Source organism: Heterodontus francisci, chromosome 11, assembly GCF_036365525.1.
Source record: "Heterodontus francisci isolate sHetFra1 chromosome 11, sHetFra1.hap1, whole genome shotgun sequence".
Classification (NCBI taxonomy): domain Eukaryota; kingdom Metazoa; phylum Chordata; class Chondrichthyes; order Heterodontiformes; family Heterodontidae; genus Heterodontus; species Heterodontus francisci.
In genome coordinates, this window is record NC_090381.1 from 62817797 (window position 1) to 62839782 (window position 21986).

General features: G+C 41.7%; 1 protein-coding gene across 8 annotated transcripts in view; it reads right to left on the reverse strand.

The window, feature by feature from the left end:
• The window catches only part of golim4a (golgi integral membrane protein 4a), a 145052-nt gene that overhangs the window by 61425 nt on the left and 61641 nt on the right, over window positions 1-21986 (reverse strand). For 7 of the 8 annotated variants that reach the window (XM_068042194.1, XM_068042192.1, XM_068042190.1 and 4 more), the window contains exons 5-9: window positions 15826-15976; window positions 9768-9850; window positions 7848-7931; window positions 2180-2371; window positions 490-831 (exon numbers count right to left, since the gene is read on the reverse strand). In XM_068042194.1, coding sequence (XP_067898295.1) covers window positions 490-831; window positions 2180-2371; window positions 7848-7931; window positions 9768-9850; window positions 15826-15976 — 852 coding nt within the window. The remainder of the gene's footprint in view (window positions 1-489; window positions 832-2179; window positions 2372-7847; window positions 7932-9767; window positions 9851-15825; window positions 15977-21986) is intronic. The other variant, XM_068042196.1, reaches the window with a different exon arrangement.

Sequence of the window (21986 nt, forward strand, 5' to 3'; positions counted from 1 at the left end):
ATCTGTAAAAGACAGAAAGAAAGAAGGAGTGAAAAAGAATGAAAGACAAACAGAAAAACAGAATATGATGGAAATGATCAGAGACTGGGATTGCAAACATTACAGGCAAAGCCTTTTTTCACTTTTGGTATAGTCATGGGAGATCAACTTGTTTTTACTAAAGGTATGCAATTTAAAGACAAATTGATCTATCAACGTACATTATTAAAAGTTGGCTAAAGACATAGAAGCTATATAGTGCTTTCACAGCTAAATTTATAATGTATTGTTACACTCCAGAAAACCAGTTGGTGAAGGATAGAACTGGAGCCAATCTTTACACACTTTAATAAGCATTTCCTTAGAGTTACACATTACAGGCATGTACCTCTTAACCAACAACCACAGTTTCAGTCTGTATCTGTTTATAGAGGCACAAGTGAATGCTCTGTTAATGCCCACCACCTGCATACAATTAAACACAATTAATATATAATTAATATTTATTACCTCAGTAGGGCTGCTTCTAGCCAGATTCTGTTCCTGTGTTTGGTAATTTTCATTATCCTGATCCTCTGTCAGATGATGTTCAGTTTCTTCTTCCTCTTTATGTTGCCTATGGAGCTCTGTCTGCTCCACTGTATGATCTTCTTGCTCTTCCTGTTCCCACTCAGGGTGAGGCTCCTCTGCTTCATACCCACGCTTTTTCAAATCTGAAAGTCCTAGATGTTCATTCCTTATCCAGTTTTCATGTTGAGCATATTGCTTCTCTGGTACTTCTTCATGATCTCTTATTTTAGTGTCATCATTCTCCCCTATCATTGGCTTAATATGTAACTGTGCATCTATCTTCTGAAATAAAGATAGATGTGTAATTTTATTTAGTGTACTAACTCTTCTCTATTGCCCCGCTCACAATTCATCACTTCTAATATGACAAAATGAAATCTGTTCAACATTAAGGTCATGTTTTTGTTTAATGAATTTATCTCTATAGTTCTTTGAATGATTGTTTAGTCCATCCTAGGGAATGCTTTTAGCACCTATCAGCTGCAAGCGCTCCTGCATAAGTTAAGATGTAGAGTATAGGCTTACTCTATTGCCCCAAAAACAAGCTTCAAGCTCAATCTCAGAAAATCACCTGCTACTGCAACATTATGAATTTTCGCACACTCTACACAAGCCATTCTTTTGGCAATCTGACTCAATTTATCCAGCATTAGATACCTTTGTACTGTGTCCCTGTGCCAAAAGGAACATATTTCAGGCTACTGGAATTTTAGTTGCTTATAACTGGCAGGCAGGGGAGTCTTTCTTCCATAGTTTCCCTAAATGGCAACAGTGACTATACTATAAAACTGCTTCATTGGTTGTGAAGTACTTTGATACATCCTGAAGTTCTGAAAGGTGCTACATGAATGTAACTTCTTTACTTGTTTCATTATTATGGGTTAGATTAGAAACAAGTGGGCATTCTTTCCTTTAGACACTACATGCAGCAAATTTATAAACACATTAAGGAAGATATTATCTGTTTGATATTCGGAAGCCTACAATTTAATCAGAAATACTGACCAGAAGAAATCTTTTTGGATTTATCAACAGTGTTCCTGCACAAAGCTATGACAGGAAAACACCCGACAAATGTCAGAGCAGCCTTATGTTTTAATTCCGTGTGCAACCCAACCTTAATGAATTCAATATAATAAAAACAGAAAGAGCTGGAAATACACATCAGGTCTGGCAGCATCTAGCAGAAACAGAGCTAATGTTTCAGATCTGTGACCTTGCATCACAATGAATTTAAAACGGCTAATTTTGTTTAACCATTTCTTAGACAAAATATGTGGAACTCTCATAAGGTTTTGTGAATAACTTATAAGAGCTGATTATAAGTATTCAATTGTGTATTTGTTATTTTTGAAGTACATTTTTAGGGCAAAATATTCATATTTGCCTGATCAATGCTGCAAAAACAAAATCTAACTATTGGCTGATAGATTAAAAAAAGAGGCTAGAAATACCCAAAATATTGATTGTTTTTCCAATGCTGACAAGTTGTGTATTTTCAGCTTTTCCTGTTTTTATTCCAACTTGTCATCAGTGTTATAAATTGATAGCTCAATTCTACAGCTTCTTAGTTTGATGAAAGGAAGTTTAATTCAATTCCGTGCACCATTTCAGTTACACTTTGACATACCTCATCATGCTGGTTACCTACACTTCTATTTGGTATCTGGTCACGTGCTCCCAGATTTTCATGATATTGAAAGGTCTCAGCAACACCTTGCTGTGATTTCTCTGCATTGGAAGATGGCATTTGTTCAGCTTGTCTTAAGCTGGGCATTTTGTTTAAGGTTTCCCTTAGCTGTTTGTATTCTTCTACCTGAGCCTGTAATTTAAAAAAAAAATTAATGTGGTAATTGGTAACAAATTCAGATATAAGCCCAGGGGATATCTCCAGAATTTGACATTAGCCCTAAGTATATTCACAGAATCATACAACACAGAGGGAGGTTGTTCCGTTCATTGTGCCCATGTTGGGTTTAAGTACAAGAAAGCACATTCGGCCTGGCATTCAAAAGTATCGCTAATTTTCTCAGTGGCACCAGTAGCTTTTCAGGCATAAATCAGTTGGGAAACTATTTATTTGCCATTTTACCTTTCCTGAAGGTCCTGTCTCTTGCTGCATCACAGTTCATTGGCACCGACTGTCTTTGGGTACGTTGCCCAAAGGAGCCATTTTTCCCATTCTTTCATTTCCGCGTGGGAATGTAGACAGTGAATGTTGGCAGACTCTTTGACCATAGTGTGGGGGCAGTGAGAGCAAGGGCACAGAAGAGGACAATGACATCACCACAGGCCTGACCTTATTGTCCTCAAACATCTTCGTGTGTAGTTTCCAGAAAGGACACTGGATAGTAATCAGGAGCAGGAACTCAGATTACCATGCCCTGCCATAGCCCACAGGCACTGAAGTCAACTGTAACACCCTATTGATTTTTTCACTTCTCCTGACCCACTAAAAGCATTCCACTTCCTGCCAGTCACCCAGTACCTCCCACCCCCTAGGAATGCCACTTGCCGTCCTTTAAGGGTCTACCTTATTTTTATAATTTATATAAATGACTTAGATGAAGATACCAAATGTATGGTTGCTAAATTTGCTGATGACACAAAGATAGGTAGGAAAGTAAGTTGTGAAGAGGACATAAGGAGGCTACAAAGGGATATAGATAGGTTAAGTGATGGGCAAAAACCTGGCAAATGGAGTATAATGTGGGAAAGTGGGAAATTGTCCACTTTGGCAGGAAGAATAAAAAACAAGCATTTATCTAAATGGTGAGAGATTGCAGAGCTCTAAGATGCAGAGGGATCTGGGTGTCCTACTGCATGAATCGCAAAAGGTTAGAATGCAGGTACAGCACGTAATTAGGAAAGCTAATAGAATGTTATTGTTTAGCGCTAGGTGAATTGAATACAAAAGTAGGGAGGTTATGCTCCAGCTATACAGGGCATTGGTGAGACCACATCTGGAGTACTGTGTACAGTACTGGTCTCCTTATTTAAGGAAGGCTGTAAATGCGTTGGCGGCAATACAGAGAAGGTTTACTAGACTAATAAATGGGATGGGCTGGCTGTCTTACAAGGAAAGATTGGAGAGGCTCGGCTTGTATCTGCTGGAATTCAGAAGAGTAAGAGGCGAGTTGATTGAAACACATAAGATTCTGAGGGATCTTGACAGGGTGGATTCTCCCTTGTGGGAGAATCTAGAACTAGGGGTCACTGTTTGAAAATAAGGGGTCGCCCATTTAAGACAGAGATGAGGAAAAGTTTCTTCTCTCAGAGGGTCGTGAGTCTTTGGAATTCTCTCCCTCAAAAGGCAGTGGAAGCAGAGTCTTTGAATATTTTTAAGGCAGAGGTAGATAGATTCTTGATAAACAAAGGGGTGGAAGGTTATTGGGGGTAGGTGGAAATGTGGAGTAACTAGTTCAGCCATGAACTTATTGAATGGTGCGGCAGGCTCGAAGGGCCAAGTGGCCGACTCCTGCTCCTAATTCATATGTTCGTATGTACCTCTAGCGCAGCTCTGGAGCAGCTGCCAGCATTCCCCAATTCGAAAGATGCCGGTTAGTGTTCAGCATAAGTACTGTAATGAAATCCGACCACAAAAAGGTTTGGGACTTATGTTGGCGCCATCAGGCAATAACTGTGTCCAGCACCTGACCTATGGATAGCTATACAGAAAAATTATCCCCAGTGAAGCAGTCTCAGTTTGAGAGTAGTCATGATCTATGAAATTGCCATCCACAAAATAGGAGCCATTTTCTAAACTCTGATCTCTACATTTGTTTGGTGCAAGCTTTGGGCAGTAGCAAATTAAGCTATTGATCTATCTGAAGGGAAATTACTGAATCATCTCCATTCTGGCCGGGAATAATGGTGTCACGATATGCAGCGCTATCTGTCAGGCTTATAGTGAGTTCAAGAGCATCAAACAAAATCAATAGCGATTACAGGCCAGTTAGTTTAACATCAGTGGTGCGAAAGATTTTAGAAACAATAATCAGGGAAAAAAAATCAACAGGCACTTGGAGAGGTTTGAGTTAATTAAGAATAGCCAGCATGGATTTGTAAAAGGCAGATCATGCTTGACTAATCTAATTGAATTTTTTGATGAAGTAACAGAGAAGGTTGATGAAGGGAATGCGGTAGATGTGTATATGGATTTTAAGAAAGCGTTTGATATGGAACCACATAAAAGGCTAGTTAACAAAATTAAGCCTAATGGAATAGGAGGGTCAGAGTCCAATTGGATAAAAAATTGGCTTAAGGACAGAAAACAGCAAGTCGTAGTAAATGGTTGTTTTTCAGACTGGAGGGTGTAAAATTTGCAATTCTCCAGTCCTCTGGCACCACCCCGAGTCTAAGAAAGACTGAAAAATTATGGCCAGTGCCTCCGCGATTTCCGCCCTCAGTTCCCTCAGTATCCTTGGATGCATCTCATCCGGTCCTGGTGCTTTATCCACTTTAAGTACAGACAACTTAACTAATATGTCTTCTTTATCAATTTTAAACCCTTCTAGTGTCTGAATTAACTTCTCTTTTACCATTGCCTGAGTTACATCTTCTTCCTTGGTAAAGACAGATGCAAAGTATTCAAAGCTATGCCCTCTGCATCCATGTGTAAATCGCCTTTATACTCTCTAATCAGCCCCACTCCCCCTTTTACCACACTTAAGCACACTTTTTCTTCTCCATCTTAATCTCTATCTCGTTCGTCATCCAAGGAGCTCTGGATTTGTTTACCCTACCTTTCCCCTTCGAGGGAACATACCTTGACTGTGCCGGAACTATCTCTTCTTTGAAGGTTGCCCATTATTCAGCTACGAGTTTTCCTGCCAACTTTTGAATCCGATTTATTTGCCCCAGCTCCATTAGAGTCATAGAGTTCTACAGCACAGAAACAGGCCCTTTGGCCCATTGTGTCTGTGCCGGCCATCAAGCACCTAACTATTCTAACCCCATTTTCCAGCACTTGGCCCGTAGCCTTCTATGCTATGGCATTTCAAGTGCTCATCTAAATACGTCTTAAATGTTGTGAGGGTTCCTGCCTCTACCACCTCTTCAGGCAGTGCGTTCCAGATTCCAACCACCCTCTGGGTGAAAACATTTTTCCTCAAATCCCCTCTAAACCTCCTTCCCCTTACCTTAAATCTATGCCCCCAGGTTATTGACCCCTCCACTAAGGAAAAAAGTTTCTTCCTATCGAACCTATCAATGCCCCTCATAATTTTGTAAACCTCAATCATATCTCCCCTCAGCCTTCTCTGTTCTAAGGAAAACAAACCTAGCCCATCCAGTCTCTCTTCATAACTGAAATGCTCCAGCCCAGGCAACATCCTGGTGAATCTCCTCTGCACCCTCTCCAGTGCAATCACATCCTTCCTAGAGTGTGGTGACCAGAACTGTATACAGTACTCCAGCTTTGGCCTAACTAGCATTTTATACAGCTCCATCATAACCTCCCTGCTCTTATGTTCTATGCCTCGGCTAATAAAGGCAAGTATCCCATATGCCTTCCTAACCACCTTATCTACCTGTGCTGCTGCCTTCAGTGATCTATGGACAAGTACACCAAGGTCCCGCTGACCCTCTGTACTTCCTAGGGTCCTACCATCCATTGTATATTCCCTTGCCTTGTCAGTCCTCCGAAAATGCATCACCTCACACTTCTCAGGATTAAATTCCATTTGCCACATCTTACCAGTCCATCTATATCGTCCTGTAATCTAAGGCTTTCCTCCTCACTATTTACGACACCACCAATTTTGGTGTCATCCCTGAACTTACTGATCATACCTATTCTTACTCTGGATTGTTCTTTGTCATTTTCCATAGTCAGTCTAAACCTTATGATACAATGATCACTGTCTCCTAAATGCTCTCCTCTTGACACTTGATCCACTTGGACCACCTCATTCCCAAGAACCAGGTCTAGCAGTGCCTCCATTCTTGTTGGACTATAAACATACTGCTGTAGAAAATCTTCCTGAACACACTCTAGGAACTCTTGCCCCTCACTGGCCTTTACAATACTATTATCCCAGTCTATGTTTGGATAATTATAGTCCCCCATTATAACTACCCTATAATTTTTGCACCTCTCTGTATTTTCATTCCAAGTTTGTTCCTCCACGTCCTTCTACAAGCTGGTGGCCTACTAACAACACCGAGCAATGTAATTGCACCTTTTTTGTTCAATAGCTGTAGCCAAATTGATTCTGTCCTCCACCCCTCTGGGACATCCTTTTCTCCAGCACTGCAAAGCTCTCCTTAATCAATACCACCACCCCTCCCCCCTTTTTCCCTTTCCTATCTTTTCCTGAACACCTTGTATTTAATACCCAGGCCTGCCCTTCTTTGACTCAGGTCTCTGTTATAGCCACAACATCATATTTCCACATGGCAATCTGCGCCTGTACCTCACCAATCTTATTAATCACACTCCGTGCATTCACATACATGCACATTAACCCTGATTTAGACTCCGTGGGGTACAGAGTGCCCGATCAGGCAGGCCCCTCCCCAGCTCACAAGGAGACCACCAGGCTTTACTTGGCGGCCTCCTGGAGGGTCTGAGGCGCTCCTCTCCACACCACCCACCCCCCCACCCCACCCCCCGCCACCCCAGTGGCAGGTCCTTGGCCACTTAAGGGACTTTGTTGGCCTGGGGTGGACGGGCCGTTTCTCGCCACCGTCGCCCCTCGTAAAATTGCTGCGCGGGCAGGAAGACAACGGGAATGCCTCCCCCGGCTCCCGGTCAATTTTATAATCCTCCCCACCACCAGCCTGCTCCTGCCGGGGTGGGGTGGGGGGGGCGGTGTAAAATTCCAGCCTATGACTCAATGACTTCAAAAGCAGGAATAAGAGACTTCAGAAAGAATTGTTGGAATAAAATATAAATGGGTTTTACTGATCTACAAATAAAATATTAATTTAAATGTGAATAAAATTCCCTATACAGAAACTGTCAAACAGGTCATGGCAAGAACCCATTCATTCTCAGATAGCATGCTGGAAATTTGGAAAAGCAACCGTCAACAAAAGAACAAATAGCATTTTTATTATCAGATCTGGCAGTACTAACTTTAAAGCTGTCTTTGGTAAAAGAAAATCAGTACTTTCAAGTAATCAGCTATCTGTACGGAAGTTAATTTGTAGGTTGCATAATTGTGTTTTACAAAATGTAATTGCACAGAATGCAAAGTGGGGTGAGATTAGACAGAATTCAATTTTCCTGTTGCAAGGTTTGTATATATTTTCAGTCCATCCAAAAATTATAATTTTTAATCACATTTTCTCACCTGGGCAGCCGATAGCGAGTTCTTGTGGTCTTCTAAAGTCACTTGCAGCTGACCATGTTGCAACAATAAATTCTTATGTAATTGCTACAGAAAAAAAAAATCATGTTGCATTTTTGTTTACACTGATGAGACATCGACAGAAGAATAACTGAAACTAACTGAGAAACCATACTTGTTTTATCTCTTCACTGGTTAGGCCTCTCTCTGTCAAGTACCAGTGGGCAGAGTGTATGCTTTCCATGCTTCTGCCCATTGGTTTTCAAAATTGCATCAGATCCTATTGACATTATATGACCCAGATTTGCACAGGCTAATGAGATATAGACATGGGCTACCCATTTCACGCCCCCCAAAATGGGGATAACCAGATACTGGCAGAATGGGACACAGCATGTTATGCCAACATTTTCACTGGACTTCCACCCTGTTTCCATCTGACAGGTGATGAAAATCATCGCAAGCTAGCCTTATAGAGGGGTAAAATGGCCAATTAAGTGTCAAAGTAGATGCATATTTGTATTCGTATTTCGTTCCCTCCGCGACACCCTGGTCCACTCCTCCATTACCCCCACCACCTCGTCCCCGTCCCAAGGCACCTTCCCTTGCAATCGCAGGAGGTGTAATACCTGCCCATTTACCTCCTCTCTCCTCACTATCCCAGGCCCCAAACACTCCTTTCAGGTGAAGCAGCGATTTACTTGTACTTCTTTCAATGTAGTATACTGTATTCGCTGCTCACAGTGTGGTCTCCTCTACATTGGGGAGACCAAGCGCAGACTGGGTGACCGCTTTGCGGAACATCTCCGCTCAGTCCGCAAGCAGGACCCTGAGCTTCCGGTTGCTTGCCATTTCAACACTCCCCCTGCTCTCATGCTCACATCTCTGTCCTGGGATTGCTGCAGTGTTCCAGTGAACATCAACGCAAGACCGAGGAACAGCATCTCATCTACCGATTAGGCACACTACAGCCTGCCGGACTGAACATTGAGTTCAATAATTTCAGAGCATGACAGCCCCCCACTTTACTTTCATTTTTAGTCATTTTTAGTTATTTTTTCTTCCTTTTTTTTGCATTCCTTTTTACATTTTTTACAATCTTTTTTTGCATTTATTTCATTTCATCTTAGTTTGTTCAGTTTGCTTACCCACTGTTTTTTTCAGGTTGTTTTTCTTCAGGTTTGCACTTGCTGATGTTCAATATTCAGTATATTCACACCTAATCTGTACTAATGCTTTGTCTTTCAACACACCATTAACATATTGTTTGCCTTTGCTCCTTGACCTTTTGGTCAGCTATGCGGCCTGGTCCAATCTGCACCTTCTCCTTTGTTATCTCTTGCCCAACCCCCACCTCACTTGTTTATAATCTGTGACTTTTCTAATATTTGTCAGTTCCGAAGAAGGGTCACTGACCCGAAACGTTAACTCTGCTTCTCTTTCCACAGATGCTGCCAGACCTGCTGAGTGAATCCAGCATTTCTTGTTTTTGTTGCATATTTGTATTACTGGCTTATGAATAACAAACTGGGTTGAAATTGCCCAAACTCAATTCACGTAGGATCCTTACAGCCAATGCAGAGAAGACTTTCATCCCATTAGTCTAAGCTGGATTCAAACTCAAGTCCCAGATAAAAATGAAGTTTATTCACCAGACAACCTAATCCCTCAAACTTCAAAAATTCTACTTTTGTCAACATAGCATATTAAAGATTGTTCCTAAGCAATAATATACCAACCGTAAAATATCGCATACTCTCCAAACTTAATTTTGAACAAGACAATTCAAAATGGATGAAGGCGATAATATGTATTAGTAATTTTAGAAATCCACTTGTTATGTTGTCCTCCGCGCCATATTAAAAATAACCAAACATAGAAAAAGTGAAAAAGCAAAACTGATTAGTAGAATCTTGACTTTACCCTCACATCCTGGAGTTGAACATGAACATCCTGGTGGGCCTTCCTCAATTTTTTGTTCTCTTCAAGTACATTATAGATATTCTCTGTGAACACAGATGCTGTATGGTAAGTCGCAGCTCCCTGTTATTAGATCAACTTTGAAGACATTATAAAGTTAAACATAACCTTTAGTTTTCTTTAGCATTTAGGGGTTAGAAATTTTTTGGGCGCTACAAATGTCCGTGGAACTCCTTTAAGCGAACTGCACCGGATGACGTATTGGCGAGGGCATTGGTGCAGCTGGAAGTATGCAGATTAGAGCAACTTGACATCAGCGGTGCAATTTTTGAGCTAAATGTTCCAGCTAACGCCTCTCTTAACCTTGCACGGCTGAACACAGGTTCAGCAGCAGAAAGGTCCCCCAATTAGCACAATTAGTGCAAGGATCATCAATTATTTTCAGGTTAGTTGCTGGTTGATTTCTTCTGGCTGTTGCTACAATTCTACTACTGTTTGTTGCTTTCTATAATTCCTTCAAGTTGCAAAGGTCTACAGGGAGTGGTGTGGCAGGTGATGAAGGACTTTTTGCTGACTTCAAGGCTTCTGCACAAACCAAATGCTCCTAGGCATGGAAGCACAAGCAAGCATTCCCCATGGAATACAGCAAAAGCATACAGCAAAAATCTCTTTGAGGATGTAACAAGGAGGGTTGATGAGGGTAGCACATTTGATGTAGTCTACATGGATTTTAGCAAGGCTTTTGACTAGATCTCACATGGCAGACTGATAAGAAATATAAAAGACCATAGGATCCAAGGGAAAGTAGCAGTTGGATTCAAAATTGGCTCAGATGCAGGAATGGTCAACCGGTGATTTTGCAACTGGGAAGACTGTTTCAGGTGGGGTTTTGCAGGGCTCATACTAGGTCCCTTGCTTTTCATGGTGTATGTCAATGGTTTAGACTTAAATGTAAAGGGCATAATTAAGAAGGGGAGCGGTGGGCGTAGTGGTAATGTCACTGGACTAGTAATCCAGAGCCCAGACTAATGCACTGGGGACATGAGTTTGAATCCTACCATGGCAGATGGTGAAATTTGAATTCCATTAATAAATCTGGAATTTAAAATAAAAGCTAGTCTGATGACGAAGGCCAGAGTGGAGCAAGCACTTGGCTTTGCTAGGATTGCAGGCTTATGCAGGGTGCCACTGACTACACAGATGTCACTTTGTGGGCACTGCATATCAACTCTGCCTTATACTGGAATCGAAAGGGATTCCACTTCCTCAATGTCCAGCTAGAGTGTGACCATAGGCAGCAAATCATGTAGGTTAGTGCCTAGTATCCTGGCAGCAGCAGTAATAGTCCACTGTGCCATGTATATTTGAAGCAGCAAATAAACTGCGACAGGGGGAGAGTTGGGCAATAATACGGAGGTGAAAATATGGTGTGGATTTGTGGTCGGAAGCTTATTTTTAGTTAATAAAAATCTGGAATTGAAAGCTAGTCTCGGTAATAGTGCCATGAAACTATCACTGATTGTCGTAAAAACCCATCTGATTCACAAATGTCCTTTAGGGAAGGAAATCTGCCATCCTTACCTGGTCTACCCTACATGTGACTCCAGATCCACAGCAATGTGGTTGACTCTTAACTGCCCTTTGAAATGGCAATTCAGTTCAAGGGCAATTAGGGATAGGCAACAAATACTGGTCTGCCAACAACACCCACATCCCATGAAAGAATAAAAAAAATTTGGGGGTCAAATATGACACCAAAGTTGTGAACAATCTGGTTCAGCCTCAACAGTTGCCAGGGAGAGTGATTGAGTCAGTGGCTATGGAATGGCATTTGTGGTGGGGACCAAAAAAAACAATAGCTTTGCTCTTCCCAATATTTAGTTGGAGGAAAGTTCTACTCATCCAGTACTGGATGTCTGACAAGCCGTCTAATAATACAAAGACAGTGGAAGGGTCAAGAGAGGTGGTGATCAGGTAGAGGTTGTCAGCGTACATGTGGAAACTGGTACTGTGTTTTTGGATGAAGTCGCTGAGGGGCTGCATGTAGATGTGAAAGTATAAGGGGCCAAGGATAGATCCTTCGGGGATACAAGAAGTAAAGGTGTAGGAGTAGGGAGAGAAGTCATTGAAGGTGATTCTCTGACTACAATTAGATAGATAAAAATGGAACCAGGCGAATACAGTCCCACCTAACTGGATGACAGTGGAGAGGCTTTGGTGGAGGATGGTGTGATCAACCATGCCAAAGGCTGCAGACAGGTTGAGAAGGATCAGGAGGGAAAGTTTACCTTTGCCACAGCCACACAGGATGTCATTTGTGACTTTGATAAGAGATATTTCAGTACTGTGGCAGAGGGGAAAACCTGATTGAAGGGATTCAAACATTGAGTTCTGGGAACATGGCACATTATTCTGGTGTGCAATCCATGCATACAATGAAAGCCATGTTGTCACACAAAATGTAATAGAGCTAAAACAACATTTCCACTGCCTGAATTGCACTGGAGCAGCCCACTGAATGCTGCACATTCTCACCAAAAGAAGGGGCAGCCCTTGCTACCAGCTATATGGCAAGCAGCTGAGGAGCAGGAATATGAGAACGAGGAAGAGGAAGCAAGGAGAAAATCTAGACAGCTCCTTTCTGTCCAGGCTGTATGTGAAGGATTCATCCGAGTACAATATAAGACAACTCCAATTCCCCATTCACCAACAGCCTCACACCTTACTATCCCTCTGTCACTGAGCATCACAGCCTGTGCTTGGCCACAATGCAAAAAAAGCCACCATAAAATAAACATTCCAAACCAAATGTACCAATTAAATCATGCCACAGTGCACATAAAATGTCAACTAATCACCTTTGCGCATCCATTTAGTGCCTGTCTTTTGTGTGCCTTTGCCTATCCTCGAGTTTCTCTGCAGTGCTAGCCCAGTGGCTGCAGCATGGCTGGTGAAAGCCACCTGACTTTAGTGGAGGAGATTGCAAATGGCTTTGTAGGACAACCTCAAGCAGCTCTGGGCGTAGAAGCCCTGGCTGCGGACTGCAACATCGCGACATGCGTGGCAGCAGTCTGGGCAGACTGGCTGATAGGCAACAGCAAGGCCACTGGTGGAATGACAGGGGTGGGAGGACGAATGCTGAGAGAGAACACCAAGTTTGTGCTCCATGGAGCCACTGCCACTCTCCTGTGACAGCGCATCAGAAATCCTAGTCATTTCTGGAGGACAGATTGCTTAACTGCTGCGACACGCTGTAAGCCCTTTTGCACAGTGTAATCCACAAGCATGATGGCAGTAGTCTGAGCTTTCATGACAGTAGTCAGAGCTTCCATGGCAGCACTTACCGATGTTGGGTGGCTGCTTCTTGTGCTGCAAAGGAAGCTGCGACATTGGCCATCCAACGCTGCATCATGGTTGGGTCCACAAGTGTGCAAATGAAGTTGGTGCCGATTTCCACACTGGAAAGGATGGGCTTTAGGTTCTGTGCAAATTCCTGGTCAATTTGGTGACAGACTCCTCCATGCTCCTTGACACTGAAGACAGACTTTCTGGCAAGCTTCCCAATGCATCAAACATTTCATTGTATGTTCCCAACAGCCTTCTTCTTTAGGCTGCCCCTTCGAAGTCCTCATCTAAGTCTTCTGCACCAGCATTTGTGTGCAACCTTGCCCACTAGTGAGCTGGCAGCTGCGCTTTCCTTGCCCCCAATCCTGGCCTCAGGCCACTCACACCCAGTGTGTTATCACATGCAGATCCTGCCTCCAATCCATCCTGTAAATTATGCACAGTGTCAGTACCTGAGCTGGTGGCTGAGAGTGTGAAATCGAATGATGGTGTGGCTTCATAATCACTGTGTTCTTGCTGTTATACCACTGCCTGGCCAGGTTGCACTTGCTGGCATTTGAAAGAAGAAAGGCACAAGGGTAGGCTGTGATGCAGGGATGGGGAAAAGCAAGAGATGCAGGCTTATACCATCTGCAGCTTGTATAGCAGAACTGAGTGTGGGATAAGGGAGAAGTGGATGTGAGAAGGAGGAATAGGTGGGAAATAATGTCACCTTCGATCCTTTCAGCCCCGCCACTGGCCCTGGCCTCAGCATTGGGTGCCCCAATAACAGCCAGCACTTTCTCCTTGCCCAGGGGCTAGGAGTTGCAGATGCAGCTCTCCCCCTTTGGATAGCTCCTGTTGCCTCTGGTTCTGCATCACCTTGTCCTGCAAGAGACAAAAAAGTGTGTCAGTGAGTGTTGTGCAATCTGCTTTGCTGATGTGGCTGTCATGCTGGAATAGCTGGCAAGTTGTGTAAGCTGTGAGATGTGGGTGTGAGGCTTGCAGCAGTGCTAAGTGTTTGAAGGTGAGGTGAAACTATGAATGTTAGGTATGAGTCCTGATGTTAGATTGTTGGTGGGTGAGTGATGGGGCTGTAGTGAATTGAGCAGTATCTGAGGCCAATATTGCAGTTGATAGGATACGGCATATGAAGATGGGATCAATGACTTTGACCACTCATGTGAGGTCATTGAACTTCTTGAGGCACTGCCTCCAGGTGCTCAGGGTGTTGACCTCCATGGCTAACTGATCCAACTGAGCTTCTGTCGGGTGGGCTTCCTGGCCCCTTGTGGATACAGGTCATCTCTCTGCTTTTCCACCTCCTCCATCAAGGTCTCCAGTGCAGTGTCTAAATAACTTGGGAGCCCACTCTCTCCTCTGTGTGCCATTCCTCAGTGTTTCCCAGGTCAGAGTCACTTCTTGCATGACTGCCATCACCTTCTTCAGCCATCCTGCACTTTTAAGAGATGCAGGCTAGCTTTTAAGTGGCACTAGCCACCCACAATATTGGCTCCCTGCTGATGCGTCCAGCCAATCAACAGTTCAGTTAGCGCTGGCTGGATGCTGAAATCATTCAAATCAGCAGGCAGCATGAAGCTGGCATGCTGCCTGCATTGCAGTGAACAATAGCAGGATAATCGCACATCGCAATGCCTGTGCCCATTTTCGGGGCGATCCAACTTAACCCCTTTGTTGTTTTAAGACTTTGTTCACCAGGTCAAACATTTAAGGGTATAAAATGGTCCAGATTACATGTTTCCATTTAGTAGTCAAAGCTTTAGCAAACAGCTACATAGGTCAAATTACTTAACTCCTATGGGATTAGTGGTGTCATCTAATTTGTGTCTCAACCTGACAATTTAATGAACAACACAGTTTGAAAACTTTTCAAGTGCAAGTCTCTGTAATATACAGAAAGCATGGGAGGGCAAAAATTGGAATCCTGGAAGAAGCCCCAGTTTTATGTTGTACTAGTATTTTCATATCATTAATGTACGATTTCCAAAGAACCTCTTAAGTAATATGATTGGCATTGCATTATTCAACAGTAATATTGTGGTTGAGCTGATTCCAGTCAGGTAAACAACATACGCAGCATTATGTCATAACCACGAAGGTCTCTATCTTTGTGAAAAATTCATCAGTAACTAGAAGCAGGTGGAAAGCAGAGCAGAGCACTTACAAGGCTGTACTACAGCAAGACAAAAAAGACTGCACAAAGTGAGCTACTTTCATGGGCTATTTGCAAACCCTTCAAAAGAATAGAAATAAACAAGAAAAATATGAGAATGCTGGACATATGAAATAAGAGCAGAAAACATTAGAAATGCATAGCAGTTCAGCAGCATCTACAAAGTGAAAAAAACAGATTAACATTTAAGGCAGTATCATTCTTCAGAACTGAAGACTGAGCGATGAACAAGCATTTTGATAGAATCAGAATAAAAGTGGAGAAGGGGAAGCATAAGAAAACAACAGATACTTTCATTGCACAGTTGTATTCTTTTAAATGAAACTTGCATTAAAACATTAGAAATGAAAATTAGGCTATTTTGTAAATAATACCATAGAGGTAAATTTTCATTGTCACTGCATGGCTGGTAATCTGGTGCAGTAGAGCATCTACCCACTACTGAAATGAAAACCAATGGCTTCTATAATGAGACAAAAATTTAATTGACCATCCATGTAGTGAAGACAACATTTTATCCAGTGACTAAATTTTCATCATTACCCTTCAGCTTAGCAACCTCCTGTTCCTTCTCTCGCTGTAAGGTCAGGTATCTCCGGCTGTGCTCATTCATTGCTCTACTGTGATCCTCTCCAAGTTGCTGATGTTCCCCATGTAGGTCAGTGTATTGTTTTCTCAGATCTTCATGTTGATTCTGTACATACAAATCACAGGGCTGGTTGAGAAAGGCAAGCATAAGGATCCTGGAAATCCATTAGGCTTCTGCCAGTCTCCAGCCATAACATTCACTGGAAAATGGCAGCGACCTGGTTGCGCTGAGTCTCCACTTCTGGGATTTTCTGATATTTATTTATTTAGAGATACGGCACTGAAACAGGCCCTTCGGCCCACCAAGTCTGTGCCGACCAACAACCACCCATTTATACTAACCCTGCAGTAATCCCATAATCCTTACCACCTACCTACACTAGGGGCAATTTAGAATGGCCAATTTACCTATCAACCTGCAAGTCTTTGGCTGTGGGAGGAAACTGGAGCACCCGGCGAAAATCCACACGGTCACAGGGAAAACTCGCAAACTCCGCACAGGCAGTACCCAGAATCGAACCCGGGTCCCTGGAGCAGTGAGGCTGCGGTGCTAACCACTGCGCCACTGTGCCGCCCAGATATGCCTAATAAGATGAGGAATCTCTGCCATTCACTTACAAGGTAAGGTCCCTATGTCAAGAGTTCCCATTTCATTGGCTCAATTGGCACCTGGCATAGTATTGAAGGCAAGTACACCAAATGAATTGATGGATACCGGGCTCCAGATGGTATCAGAAGTGGGTCCCATTGAGAATCTAGCTATTGCTTTAATGAGTTTGAGTCTATTGTTAGCAATTTTAATACTTTAAGAAATATAAGATTAGCAGATTTTCTGTCTTCTATCGTACCTTATATTGACACATACATCATAGAAAACAGGCAAGTCCCCCTTGTCCACAGTACCTTACAACAACCCAACCTGCTGGATAAAACCTTGGTGTCTTAAATTCAAGCTGCCTCCTGTTACATCAGTATACTCTCCCTGCTATACCTTTTAGTGAACAATCCATGTCACCTGACAGACCTCTTGGTTTGTGAGAAACTACAACTGCAACTGGGCCACTTTCTTATGTGTGCTTGACAAGTTTATTGTCCGTACTGTTCAACTGAGTTCAACCCTTTCCAACTGATATTATTCAAGAATATATCTCCTATCTGTACTGTGTCAACACATTCTCCATTATACTTCCGTATCCATGGTGACCTTGCTTAACTATTTTAAAGTTATACACTCCTAAATTCATTTTCATCCAAGAATCTACTGTCTACAGGAATACAATTAATTACATCTACTACATTTACGTTGCTAATGCTACATATTCAGCAAACAGATGTTTTATACACATGCTGTATCCAATTTGTGACTTAATCCATGATGCTTTCTGCTCATTTCAAGTTGTCTAAACTTAGTAATTTTCTTACTATTACTCCTAAAATCTACAAAGTCTAGGTCAGGCAAGCAGTCCAAATCCCTGAAGAAAGTACTGACGGACCTCTTCACACAGGGGGCCAAGAGGAAGGTGGCTGTGGTTTTCAACAGTCTGAGAAAGCCCCACAGCTGGTAGGTTACTTGCAATGGCACTTGCACTTGCCTACCAATGCAAATTATGTGCCCTCCAGAAAGATCAAATTGGCTTCCAGTAACACACTTCAGTGGGATGGCAAATCAGGCAGCCAATCTGATTTCACCCATTTAAAATCCCAGTTTAAGTTGAAAGCTCTGCCTATAGTTCAAAGTGCTTTTCCAATTTTGACCAGTCATTAACGAAACAAATTACACTAATTGTTTATCCATCTTTCTGTTATCCGTTAATCTGATCAGTGGGAGTCAGGACTTTTGGGTTGGGTTGGGATGTGTCTTTTGATTAATGAGCTGCAGATTTGGGCTGGTCCTTGTACTTATTGTATGTCAAGAATTCAGAATGGGCTGTGTTGTGTCTTTTCTTGTTTTTTTTTAGCTGCTGTGCTGCCACTTTGGGTCCGATTTGAGTTGATTTTTTTAAAATCAGCATAGAGCTGTTACTGAGTTACCTGCTAATTTCCATTCTCGACCGGGTGGGATAGGGTACCCGCCACTATGGTCAACAATCGAGGTACTACTGTCGGGAGCTATTAAACATTTTACAAGAAAAGCCATGTTTTGAAAATACAAATGCAGAGACCACTCTCCTTTCCTTTTGTTTGTTGCATTTTACTACATGCCCAGGCACCTCCGCTGTGCACCTGCCTACAGAAGTTTATAGCCATTGTAAAAAAACTTCTCAAACTGCTCCACCATGCTCTTTGTCAAGCTAATTCTCATCACTGCAGTCAAGCATGAGACTTTTTGGCATATGATGAGTATCTCATGCAGAAAAGCTGGAGGTTCATGTAATATGGAAGAAACATCAATTAATGGGAAACCTAGAACCAGGATCCATAAAACTAGTACAGCATAGAAGGGTTAGTGAGAAAGCAGACACTGCAGCTTTAGACATTCTTTACAAAAAAAGTGCAAAAGAAAAGTCAATGTTAGGTTATGAATGCATAAAAAGATTTTCTTTATTGTATACTGCCATTCACAGATGAAATCCTCTGCTTTGATTCATTTTCTACAACTGTAACATTCTTAAATTTGTTGCTTCATAAACATCTAAAATTGGTATTTTATTTAAGTACAATTTCACGATTAAAATTTAAGTGTTGAGTGGCAGTGCTTTTCTTACAAATATCACAAGATTGTACATGAACTGTTTTTAATAGCTTGTCCTGATACCTCATAGCAGTATTAAACTATTTTAATCTCTGACTACAGGGCAGTCTCAGTATAACAAGAGCTGTATATATATATATATATATAATTAAAACTCAACTATCATAGTGTTACCCTTAGCTCAATGGTAGCAACCTTGTATATATATATATATATATGAGATAGTCATAGGTTCAAGCCCCATTACAGAAACTTGTACAACTTTCAGATAATATTAATCCTAATCATATCTGGTATGCACCCACACATAAAATATATAAATACATTATTTTAAAGAATGGTGTGCACAGGAAGAGCCAATTAAAGAGGTGTGGACTGAAGGGAAAAAGTATGACCTTATCTAAACTGGTTGTTTAAGGAATAAAAACTAGAAGCTGATTTCTTTGTGAAAATGTTGATGACCAGCAACAACTTATATTTATAAAGCACCTTTAACATAGTAAAACTTCCCAAGGTGCTTCACAGGAACATTAAGAAACAAAATCTGACATTGAGCCACTTAAGGAGATATTGCAGTAGATGACCAGAAGCTTGGTCAAAAAGGTAGGCTCTAATGAACATCTTCATGGAGGAGAGAGAGGACAAGAGGCGTAGAGGTGTGGGGAGGGAACTGCAGAGCTTAGGGCTTTGGCAGTTGCCAATGGTGGGGCAATTAAAATCGGGGATACTCAAGAGGCCAGAATTGGAGGAGCGCAGGTATTTTGGAGGGTTGTAGGATTGGAGATTACAGAGATAGGGAGAGGAGTAGTCACAGAAGGATTTAAAAACAAGGATGAGAATTTTAAAATTGAGGTGTTGCTTAATGTAGCTTTAAGAGATACAAAACACAACTCAATTAAAATAATAAATCTAATTATGTCATTATGAAATGTTATTTTATTTAAATCTTTACTTTGGAGATTAGAAATTTCAGTCACGGAGAAGAAAATAGCAGATGAAAAGAAAATTCTGGAATTTTACACGATTTATGGATACCTGCTGTCCAGACGTTGTAATTAAAATGATGAGCGTGCATATGCAAAACCCATTATAAACATGGATACAGGAATCGATAATGGGAAAAAGCTAACATGCAAACTGAGACAAAATTTTAATATAAAGTCAAGTTGTGCAAACTGCGTTCAGATACTAGATTTTTAATAAGACACTGATAGATTATTGAGAAATGTAAGTGGTTTAGTGCAAGGCACCACAAGAAAAAAAAAAGTGTGGGATGGAAGGAAAATCACAGGGTAATAATTAGGTAAAGCCAAGCTTGAGTGTTAAAAACTTACTGGATGAAGGGATGACTGAGGAAGGTAAGGAGTTCCATGGTTTTCATGCTCTTAGAAAGAATGGGTTACATTTGGTAATGTTACAGATTATTTTGAAGTTTCGAAGAAATAATATGGATCGAATCTCTGGAGTTGGCTTGGTCTTTGAAGCAATCCCTTCCTCAACTCTTGTTAGTCTCTAAAATGGCATATCCTTTAAACTTCACACTTACCAATCTGAAGTTTAGAGTGCAGAATATGTCGCATTGGTTTAGCGAATAATTTGCTGCATCATGTCGGGTGGGTGGCCTGCAGACATCGTATTGTGCATCAATGCCTTACGATACACTGTACACAAAAATGGTGATTTAAAAACCAATTACATATTGAAAACCACATGAAGTGCTCAACTGAGAGGCAATAAGGTTTACTAGCTCTCTATTCCTATCAAAATACCAGGCAAGGAATAGCGAGGTCTCAAACCATGCTCTCAGTTTTTATAAATCAAAAGGTTAAAAGAGGGAAATCTGATATGAAAGAAAGGTTCTGCAATGTAATAAGGAATTTATACAGTGCTTTGTCAGGACATTGCAAAGTGCTTCACAGCCAATGGATTACTTCTGAAGTGTAGTCAATGTTGTTACTTAGATAATGAGGAAATTAGTGAAACTAAAATTAAGCAAAAGATGAAAATAAGCTCCAATATGCCTGGCAAGGCTGAAAACCTTTTGGAAATGAAGATCCTAAATGGCTTTCAAGAACAATAGGAACCCTCCCAGCAAGCAGCTGGCAGAGACAACAACTTTGTAGGATGACTCTGAGTAAGGCAGAATATATCAGTGATGTGAGATATAAGACGCTCTTCTGCACAAGGTTACAGTAAAGATGGACATCCTTCAAAATAAAATTAGAGGGAAAAAGCTCCTTTGTGATTTAGATAGTTCTACAGAATTATGAAAGAAGTGAGAGATAGATCATTGAGGTACCTCAAGAAGTACTAACATGGGAATACCATCACCTCCAGGTTCTCTTCCAAGTAGGATCATACATAAGGTCATTTGGCCCATCATGTTGTACAGCTCTCTACAATAGCAAGTGATTAGTCCCACTTCTCTGCTCATTCCTTATAGCCCCACATATTCTTCCTTTCAAGTATATATCCAATTCCTTTATGAAAATCACCATTGGATCTACTTCAACCATCCTTTCAGGCAGTGCATTCCAGATCAACACATTGCATTAAAAAAAAATCTCCTCTTAGTATGGTCTTGACTTGTACATGCATCAGCATTCCTTCATCATCAGTGGGTAAAAATCCTGAAATTCCCGATTGAACACCATCAAAATTATGAATTCCCTCGTTAAATGTATTGTGGAAAGAACATCACCGAAGGACAGCTGTGGTTCAAAAAGATTGCCCACCACACCTTTTCAGAGCAACTACAGACCGGCAGTAAATAGAGTCTTACCGGCAGTGCCAACATCCTGAGAATAAATTTAAAAATTAGACAAGACTTTCAATTTGTGTCCTCGAATTTTTAAATTCCCTACCCCATTGATCAGTTTGTTTGGATCAAGTGTGTTAATGGTTTTCATAATCTTCCAAACTTTCCAAGTCATTTAGAATTGTCCCCTTTTCCAAAGAGGAAAAGCCCAACTTCCTTAACCTTTCTCCTAACTTAGATTTCTGACACATAGGTCAGAATTTTACCATCAGGAATCGGCTCTCCTCCGAGGCGTCTAGGAGGTAAAATGGCGGTCGATGATGTCAGGTCGGGTCCCCAGCATCATGACGCACAGACGCCATTTCACGCACATAGGAAGTCGGGCGAGATCGAGTCTTCGCTCGCCACCCAATTAAAACCAATTGAGAGGTCCTTAAGCTCGTTGAGAAAGCAATTGACAGCAAGTTTGCGTTGGCCATCTGATTTTATGGCCGTAAATCGAGTCATGGGGCATCTCGGGCACCCGGCTGGTTTAAAAGAGCGGCAGGCGGTGTTTCAGTGAGGGAGTTGGAGGTACTGTTTTGCTGTTTCTTTACTCCGATGTTATTTGTGTGACTTAACAATTGGTGTTACTTGCAGCTTATGCAGAAGGGTTCACCTAAGTGT